The 10,474-nt window shown below is 39.5% G+C and overlaps 1 protein-coding gene and 1 pseudogene across 2 annotated transcripts; both read right to left on the bottom strand.

Moving 5' to 3' along the window:
• Window positions 1-45: 45 nt before the first annotated feature.
• LOC149019852 (Major facilitator superfamily protein) lies at window positions 46-7,357 on the bottom strand. Of its 2 annotated transcripts, XM_089147839.1 has the most exons (5): window positions 6,888-7,357; window positions 6,513-6,752; window positions 6,122-6,339; window positions 3,037-3,617; window positions 47-1,597 (listed from the first exon to the last, which is right to left on the bottom strand). In XM_089147839.1, exons 2-5 carry the CDS (start codon window positions 6,748-6,750, stop codon window positions 769-771), a joined length of 1,866 nt encoding a protein of 621 aa, XP_089003965.1. In that variant the 5' UTR covers window positions 6,751-6,752; window positions 6,888-7,357; the 3' UTR covers window positions 47-768. The 2 variants fall into 2 exon arrangements, with proteins under 2 accessions (XP_089003964.1, XP_089003965.1); XM_089147838.1 differs by lacking the exon at window positions 6,888-7,357 and having other exon boundaries at window positions 46-1,597; window positions 6,513-6,881.
• A 1,972-nt stretch (window positions 7,358-9,329) lies between these two features.
• LOC149019853 (10 kDa chaperonin, mitochondrial-like) lies at window positions 9,330-9,682 on the bottom strand (annotated as a pseudogene).
• Between the last annotated feature and the right edge of the window lie 792 nt (window positions 9,683-10,474).

The following is a 10,474-nucleotide window of genomic DNA, read 5'->3' on the forward strand; positions in this document are numbered from 1 at the left end:
CAAATTAAATGAGTACCCTAGCCGCAGAGATTAGAAAGAACACGGTAAGAAATAGATATGTATAGCTGATCATCAACAAGTAGTAGAAGTAGAACAGCAAACTCCAGAGAACAGGAATGAAATTACATTGATTGATGACAGCCTATCATTCGAATTATGCGGATTACCAAAACGGAGTCTACTATTTGAATTGGTCTGATCATGCTACTTCTGTTTTGCCACAGCCCCGTGAGACCCTATTTCTATCTAGTCTTCAAATGAATAGTTGTGAGCATGTGATCATGCTACATGCTCGGTCACAGCCTCACACACTCTCTTTCCACCCTCCAAAGGGGTAAAGAAGAAACAACCTCTCCCATGTCAACCATCCAAGCTCAGGGTCTTGGGCTCATAAGTGGAGATAAGAACCGCACCTAACCATCACTGCTGGAGAGGTTTTAGTTTTTTCAGATACCTTACAAAGCAACCTTCAGTCCTTGATCACGCCAGCCATCCATCCAATAGAGCACTCTCAACATGGTAAAGACCCTGGGGAATACATTGGAAAACGCCAAAGCCTGCTTACACAAAGTTTCAATCACTTAACATGAAAGACTACTAAGAGTTCAGGTTTCAACAGCCATCACCTCCTCAACGCATGATCATTAACCACAACAAACTACTACATGGATAATTTAAGTATTCAATCCAACTCAAGCCTGTTACTTGCGGCATAATAAGGCTGGTTGCTAGCTACCTTCCAAGCTGTGGACGGTGGACGGTGGACCTTCAACTGCTGGTTGCCCTATAATTGTACCTTCTTGCGAAATATAGAAAACCACAGAAGTTTATGACACTTAGAACTGTAAGAAGCCAATAGAAGTAATCAAATCTACCAGTATTAATATTTTGAGACAACCATGATGGTTGGCCTTCTTTCACATTCCCAGTCACTGATTTGATGATACTGTTCAAAATAGAAGCAGCAAAACAGCCTAAACCACCTGCCACAGCGGCATATGCAGACCCTATACTTTTCATGGCATCCGGAGCCTCTTGATAAAGGAATTCTAGAAGACCTACAATGCAAAATACTTCTGCTATGCCGATCAGACAGTATTGGATTAATAGCCAGTAGGCACTTAACCGGGGCATAGCAGTCAGAAAAACAGCCTCATAGCCATGTTTGATCGCATAGTTTCTCCTGAAGTTCTCGAAAACCCCAGCCCATGCCACAGATAGGATTGAAACTGCCAGCCCTATGCCCACCCTCTGAAGCTGAGAGGCACCATGAGGATGACCTGTGATACGACGGGACAGAGGGACAAAAATGGAATAGTATAAGGAGAGGATAAGAAATATGCTGAGGCCTGGAAATACTGGCATACATGTGACTGGAAGCTTCAATTCTGCCATATGAGTATCCAAGGTATATGCCTGTTGGACTGAGAGAGTCAAATACTCAGTCAGAATTAAATTAAGAATTATGGTGCAAGATGGTATTGGAATCAATCTCAGTAGTATCTTGACTTCCTCCACTTGTGTAACAGTACAGAGTCTCCAAGGACTTGGATTTGTGCCATCTTCCTTCAGTTGCAATGCTGCCTTGTCCAAGAACCTATGAGCAGAAAAGCAGAAAAGGAGTTACATTATTGACAAATATAGAGACAGAGATAATAAAAGAAAAATAAATGGTGGTGTAGAGAGAGAGAGAGCAGCTAATACAAAATATTATCTATAAAGCGGGCATACATTTCCATTTTATAAAAATAAAATCCCCTTCAAAAAATAATAAGAAAGTTACTAACAGGAGAGTTGTGCAAAATTATTGGATATTCTATGACTCAAAATCTGCAGGGACTGGCAATCCAGAGCATCTGATCTCATAAATTATAGGAAAAGTAACATTTGAGGTACCTAAATTTAATATCAATGTTTAAGGTACATAATGTTTGAAAAACTACACCTAGGGTACCACAAGCACACGGTGTTACAAAGTTAGTAGATGTCAAATGAAAATAAAATAAACAAAATGCACAAAGTTTTGTATCTAGAAATAAGAATCAGTTGGAAGAATATGGTTTAACATTATGTTCTTCATTTTTCTAACCTTCAATTTGGATCATGGCTTTTACTGGAAAAGAAAAAAGAAACATTTGCTACCATGGCTGCTCATGCAACATTAAAATTGGTAGATACACTTAGACAGCATGATCTAAGATCATTCCATTAAAAGATTCCTCATCATTCCAATTGGAAGGATTCAAGTCAGCCATTATATTTGGCAACTTTTTTAAACATTTGATATGCATCATGACTTTTGTTTTCTGTTTAAAACATAACAAACACAATGATAAACTCTGACATGCTATCAGATCATCAAAAACAATTGATCCTGTGGTTTTCCATATTAAATCATGACAATCATCATCATTGAGTCTGATATGTGATTGTATCATCCAGTCGGAGTTTTTATAGATAAAACCATGGAGTACTTGGATCATTTCATTATCATCACTAAACATCTATGATCTACCAACAAAGTAACACCATCCGTGTTTGGTGTCCCCAAAATAATTTTCCAAACATTAGGTTCCTTAAAACAAATCCGACAGATCATTCAGCCAATGCAATTTTTAGGGGTGCAAACCCGACCCTTTGCATTTCAGCTTGGTGGGGTGCACTAGGATTGAGTCCTCTGGTCCACCCAGCATAGCCCAACACATAAAATATAAAAATCACTGATATGTATCACAGTGTGTGTACATCATAGAACTTGGATTAGCTATACTGGATATAAATACATGTAAATAGAAAATTCTTTTAGTTCAATGTAACTAGCAAAATGCCATGTCTGAAAAATAGGTCGGCCAAGCCTCAAGCATGGGCTACTTGGACCCCTGTTAAGAGTAGGGACCCCGCACTAGCCTGGCCTGGAGGCACCCCTGGGTAGATCTAAAGAGGTGACCCACCAAATTGGACAGTCACAATGGAAGTTCAGTTCATTGCTATATGTGGTTCTATGCAAGAAAAGAGTGCAAAAGATATTCAACATACCTGAACTCATCTGTGTGGGCTATCTTTCCACTACCCTTTATAGCAGACCGTATGCCTGGAACCTCATACAGGCCTACATGCTCACTGTTAGAGAAAGAAGCATTTCTCTTTTGAAGTGCAGCAACCAGGACTTGGGCCACCCGTGTCAGTGGGCTGCCGCCCGGCAACCTATGCCTGTACAAAGGAGTACCCATAAAGAAGACTATATTTGAAATACCCATAGCTATGGCTAATGAACCAAAAGCAGATCCCCATCCATGTTTCATTTGTATATAGACTACCACGGTGAAAGCCACAATTGCCCCAATAGTGACAGACAGATAGAAGAAATTGAAAAATCTGTCCAGGTGAGACTTATAGTCTACACTCCTTTCATCAAACTGATCTGCTCCGAATGAGGAAACACAGGGCCGAATACCAGCAGCTCCAAATCCTGTGATGTATAGAACTACATAGAGGTACAGCATTTGCCATGGTTCTGCAGGTTCACAATTCCCCAAGAGTAGGGATAGCTGATCACACCTCTCTTGGTTTGGCATTAATGCACTCACAGTAGCGCACAAGGTTATTCCAGTCAGACCCTGCAAAACAGACAACAAAAGAAGCATGCACTCCTCATAAGTGATTTCTAGCAACTTTTTAAGTATAGAAGTTGGAAACTAAATGGCATACAGCACATTCGAAACTGAAATGTAACTCATACAACTAGAAAGATGAAAACATCAAGAACATCTCACCTTATCCCAACTAAATGGGGGCTACATAGATACTTGCATAGATAACAAAGTGAAAAGAATGTAGTAGAAAAGGAGACAAGAGCAACAATAAAACTCAGCAAATGTCCACATAAATGGGGTTGGTACATGGATCGTAGCCCTCCAGTCAGTTCTACTTGAGGCCATACTTGAGACAAGGCCCAAATTATGCACATCTTTCCTCAATACTTCTAGTATTATTTTAGGTCCACCACAACCTCTTTTAGATCCCTCAATCCGAATCAAATTACTCCTTCATACTAGTGCATCCCAAGGACTCCACTGAACATAACCATGCCACCTCAAAGGCTCAAACAACTCTCTCATAGCTTCTCATGTATGCACTATCCTTGCTAGTCATGCTGCACATCCATGTTTACATCCTTATCTCCCCCACAGTTATGTTATCTAAACTCTTTCATAAGCAACAGCATCTTGTGCTGACAAGGAGTAGAATCACAAGTTGGATATCAAACGAAGGGATACAGTATCCTATCTGGAAGTGAGCCCTTATCTCGTGTGATAATTTGGATGATCTCCTTCACGTTCTTAGACATCCATGTATCTCCACGTATCTAAAAGATGATGTCCATATCCAACACATTCCAAATAGCTGGAAGTAAATCATCACATAAAAAAACAGAACCAAAACCAGAACAACAGAAACTGATCACTAAACCCACAAAGCAAAACATTGTAAAAAGCACAAGTGGTTTTCTGGTGAACTTTAATGATATAAGAGAAGACCTTCTTACAACTTCCTGGTGCTTCCATCTTAAAGACCTCAAAGGATGAGCAAGTGATTAGGAACCAAGCACAAGTGGGTACATACTATTTAGAGAAGAGTATTCTTACCTGGAGCAATAAAAAAGGCCCCACTAGAGACCTTCACTGACATGGAGACATTTGATAAGAATGTAAGATCACCAATTTTCAGTTATTCCAAACATTACGACATTCATAGCATTTTTGGTGGCTCTATATTCAGATAGATTATTTAAATAGACTAACTTCCATAAGGTTTAATACTAGACATGAATAATAGTTACCTTCACCCTCTTCCTTAGGATAAAATCTTCAAGCCCAATGAGAGAGGCAGTCTAGGCCTTGGCAGGATCAAGGATTACAATGTTGGGGGTCTTCTCAAACTCATCTGCAAGATCTCTTCCAAACAGAATTCCATCCGCGTTTGACTGGGTTTATTCTTACCTCCTCAAATCAGACTCCTTCTGGAACACTTCCCTCCCTTCAAATCCCTCTTGGATCTGGCGGAAGCTCATCGAGCTCTGCTCATTGGCTCTCCGATCTACCCTACTTGCATCAGACCTGGTACTAGCATCTCCTTTTGGCTGGAACCCTTGGAACCCATGGTATCCTCTACCACTATGTTGGGGCTAGAGTTATCTACTCCTCAGGTATCCCCAAAGAAACTGCTCTATCCCATTTCATCTCTAACAGCTCCTGGATTAGTGCATCCTCCTTCCTTTTTTTGGTCTCTTCCCTTCCCCCTCTTTCGATAGATTCATCTGGCTCACCTCTAAGAATAATATTTTCTCCACCTCCTTTGCTTGGCACTTCATCAAAAACCCTTCTCCCATCATCCCCTAGTACAAACTGATCCGGTTCAAGGATCACATCCCCAAACACTCTCTCAAATTTTGAAGATCCCTTTCCCATCGCCTTGCCACTCTCGCCGTTCTTCCCCACCATATCCAGTTGCCACTCTTTGTATTTTTTGTGACCATACCGAAAAAGACACCCAGAACCTATTCTTCTTTTGTCTCCTTTAGCAAATCTACTTTGTCCCTATTTGGCCCCTGACTAGACACCCCCTTCCTTTTGATAAGAAACACTGCTGGCTCATGGACAGTTTTGGCGGCTCCACCATCTGTGACACTTGCTCGCCTAGTGTTCGGTGCTACTATTTCTCATATCTGGTTGGATCACAACCCCACTAGATGGTCCTCCAATTCTTGCTGTAATTATCTAATTTGGAAGGACATCTGCAAGGTTGTTAGTTACAAGATCTCTCTCATTCCCACCAAACCCCTTGTAGATACGCCAAGGAATAATTCTTTGTTGCTACCTGGGGTCTAGACCATTCCATTTTGTTTAATCCTACTGGACCTTGGTTTTCTCCTCCCACTCCTCCCAAAAAAAAAAAAAAAAAAAAGAAACTATTTTCTCTTACTTCCCCCTGTGCTTTGTGTATTCCTCCTCTTGAGATTGTCATTTTTATTATATTATTCATTCATCAAAAAAGAAAAAATAAACAGGATAGACATGGGCTCAACCTTTATCACCGACAAATTTAAGCAAGAAGATCTTACAGCCAGATAGATTGTGGTGAAGATAGCTATGGTCCAATATCGTCCAAGATATGCATCAGCAAGAAATCCACCTAGCACGGATGAAGCCTGTGATATCCCCAGGAAAATGTTAACCGCATTTGCTGAACTAGCAAAGGGTCGATGCATTACATAGAACATAAAAGCCACCATATTAACTGAAAGTCCAAAATAAGCCATTCTCTCTGCCATTTCATTCCCTGGACAAACGGACAAGTGGTTTAATGACCAATCAGATAACAAGTAGCTGTTTTTACTTGAAAAAAGAAAAATGCATGAAACCAACACTGTGAATTTCAAATTTCTAACCTTTTAGGCAACAACAGATTTTAACCAAATGGATTCTGTTAGTCTACAAAATGCCTCTACTTACCGAAAATGAAAAAGGCAGCTATCCATCCCCCAGTTCTTGATAAATTGGTGATGGGTTTCCCACGGATGGTGACTGGAGTAGTTCCTGCCAAATAGCCACCCCCAATTGCCGTCCTCCTCTCATCGCTTTCTAAGAAAAAAATTCCGAGTTTCTTTCCCCGATATGTATCAGTATTGTCGGCCGCGATAGGTGGTGTCCCCAAAATTTCTACAGGAGACTTAATTTCTCCGGCTCCCATCCCTGTTAACATGGTGTCGGGAATCAACAATAGAGGTTTTAGAAAAGAAAAAGAAAAAGGGGAGGAGTACACTGAGATAAACCAACGGAAGATAATGGAAGAAGAAAAATAAAACAAGAGACCAGTTCTGTGCTTACTCTGAAGGGTTATGGGAGGGTATTAATCCCAATTCGACAGAATTCAATTGGGGGGAGAAAGTGGGTGGAGGTTCTCAACTTAAAAAGACACGGAAGCCACAATGATAGTGACCAAATGGACCTGAATAGTCGAGCTAATGCAAGTGTGTGTTTTCTCCGAGATAGAGAGTCTGAAGAAAATACCATCTACCGTCGTAGTCTAACGATGAAAACACGCAAGAGCCATCAAATGAAACACAGGGAGCATAGACGAGTCAGAATAGGATTCCAAGCTCATGGACGATGCGGGGGATAACACACTCTTGTTCATGCGCAGGCCTTCCTTGCGTATCCGTAGACATCATGCGTTCAGTATCAACTAAATATGCACTAACTAGATATCCAACAGCAATGGAGGTTTTCATCTACCAGAACAAAGGCGAATAAATTCGGAGTAGGCAACTTCTGATAAAGCAACCAACCAACCAACACGTGAAGCCAAGAAAACACAGACGAACCGCAATAAATGGAATAAATGGCGTGATAATGAGGGAGGCAGGTAAGCCATTAATGTCACAAGTGAGTAACAGAGTCGGTGCCAAATTCTGTATAGATGTTGATGCCTCCCCAACTCTTCACCTCATTTGATCGGGGAAAAAATCAACTCTTCAGCTCAATGCAGATTTATGAGTTGTAGGACCCAGGAAAATGTAACCCAGCAGCAGCGGAATCACAAATACAAATTCTTCTTAACTTCATTGATTCGGTATATATTAACCGCCACTGCTCGAGTCTGTATCAACGATGAGATTTTTTGTTTGTTTTTCTGTTCAATACACGGAGCTATTAACAAAATCACCATGGCGACAAAGAGCAGAACAGAACAGAACTACCAGGGTAGGGATATAAAGAATGAGCACTTCAAGAGGAATGCAAAGAATAGGAAAGCAATGAAGGTTCAAGTGTTCAACCTAGTAAAGGCATACCCCATTAAAGATTTTTACCAAGAAAAGAAGGGGGGGGGGGGAAATCCCACAACAGATAACGGAGCAATAATTCTGAAGATACCGATGGTATCGTATGTCATCTACGATACCATCATACAATCCAGCCCCCTGTGAAAGGTACTTCTAAAAGAAATTTTGAAAGCGTTAGTTTTAATTGTGTTGCTAGAGAAATCAATGCAGTGGCTGAAAAATTAGTTAGGAAGGCTTTGTCACATGGAAGAAGACTAATTTGTCCAACTCCACTCCATAATTGATGCAACTTTGGACTCCTTCCATGAGTTCTCCTAAATAAATTTGCTTTTCACCAACAGACAGAGTGCCATATACGAACTCACGAGCGCTGTCATTTTGATGAATAAAATCTTAAATGAAGGGAGGCCAAAGTTTAACATTTGATAATTGATGCCATCTGCCACTAACCTACCATAATCAATAAGATCACGCAATCACTACGGGTCACTTTCACCAGAAAAATGCAAAATGTTTTTGTATCTTGTTGATCTAACCAAGCGCAGCTCTTCTAATCGAAATTTAGATCTTCTCCGCCCAAGCAAGTTGTCATTCCATTCCTCCATCCTCGCAGTTAGGTTGACACAAGTCTACCTGTGTAGCATGGGTAGGCCACGTGTGAGACCATGACAGCGAAGAGATAGGAGGTTGGACTGGTAAGGCATTATAACTCAATGGTGGCATTGAAATTTTTTATTTTTTTGAAAATATTCTCATACAATATTAGTTGTACTTCTCTTTTATTTCTCTTCTTGTGTTATGGTGAAATTACATATTGAACCATGCATATAATAAAATTAAGAGTAAGTTACATATTGCATGCTTTAGTATGGCTCAAACTCTAGATTGCATGCTTTAGTACCTTAAATTACAGATTAAACACTCTCAAAATTACTAGTTGTATTACCCTCGTTTAAACCCTCACACACACCCTAGTATTAGGTGGGTGAAAGGAGAACATGTCTTACCTACACCCCACCTCAACCCCTCCCCATGCTGGTGACCACCGCCTTCAATCACTCCTATAATCTCAGTTGACAAAAAGAGAAGTATTAGAAGTTGTAATTGCCACAGGGTCCACTGACAAAAGTACCAAAATTGCTTTGATTTTATTCAAACTGTTCAATGGAGGAACGCTACATTGTAAATGTAGCTTACATTTCATAGACTACAACATAGGCACCCAAATGGCCAAATCTAAAAGACTTTCAGACTAAAAGTGAAGTGAAAGCTCCATCATCTAATAAGTCAGGGGAACTAACCATAACCAATCAATTATGTGAAGTACCCAGAAAATATCATCATCCCTGTAAAGATAGAACCTACAAAATAAATCCCAGCTAACCCCAAAATCAAAACCATTAACAACCATTGAAAACGGAAAGATGTGATTTTTCTAAAGATCATACCATAGGACTGAAAAGAAATGATATTATAGAAACCAAGCTTACTCTTTGTCACCGAGTTTAACTTGAGTACCACCATAATCGGGTAATAGAACAGTATCTCCCTCTTTTACATAAATATGGATCACATTCCCTACCTTGTCTCATGTTCCTGGTCCTATCCCCTCCACTTTCCCCGAGTTTAGCTATAAATACGTCCAAAACCATTCACCAACTTGTCAATCAAACATAACCTATAATGGTGAAGTTCACAAAAGGAAAAATCAATCATGAATGAACTAGAATTTACCTGGTTGGTCTTCTCAGGAAGAAGAATACCAGCATTGGTCTTAGAAAGAGGAATGATCTTCTCTACTAGAACCTTATTCAGGCTTGAAATCATACGTTTTGCCATGCCTACTTCGAACTGAAAGCAAAGTAATCGATGCTGGAGTTCTTTATAATGATGATTTGAGCGATTCTCCATGAGAAAGAGAATTCGTGAGAGCAACGAGACTTGCAAATTTAACAATTTGTAGCTTCTATAATCATATGTTTGAAAGAATATTTAGGCTCTAGGGTTTTTCTTGCATTCTTAGGGCTTTTGTTCTTTCTTTGATATAAAGAGATATAAAGAGGGGCAGGGGAAGGTAAGGCGGCGGTCATTGGCAATGAGGGATTGGGGTGGTTTCCGGTGGCAACAGTGGACAAAGTAGAAAATGGGTGAAGGAGTTTTCCCTTCACCAATCCAAGGTTTGGGAATTTGAGGGTTTAATGGGGATAGTTATATCATTTAACTATAATAAGAGTAATATAGTCATTTTACTCATTACTTAACAAAATATTTGATGGAATGTTAGCAATGTACAACTTGTAATTTTGAGAGTGTAGAATGTATAATTTAAAACATTAAAAGGTGCAATCTGTAATTTACTCTATAATTAATGTTGCCCCTTGAGAGTTCAAAAGCTTGGTGTTAATGTTGAAATACCATTTTATCTTTATTTAAATAGTATGAATGCAAAAGTTTATTTTAATACTCTAGAAAAACTCTATTTATCCTTCATTAAAATTAAATATATTTACAATTATTACTTTGGCCTCATTTATGAGTCAAGAATAAATCATATTGAGTTCTTTACCTATTATTTATCAAGGGTATAAAAGTAATTCAACGAAAGATTTAATCAATTCTAATACTAACTAG

Source organism: Hakea prostrata, chromosome 3 (genome assembly GCF_041222555.1).
Source record: "Hakea prostrata isolate BN-2017 chromosome 3, UWA_Hpros_2, whole genome shotgun sequence".
Lineage (NCBI taxonomy): Eukaryota > Viridiplantae > Streptophyta > Magnoliopsida > Proteales > Proteaceae > Hakea > Hakea prostrata.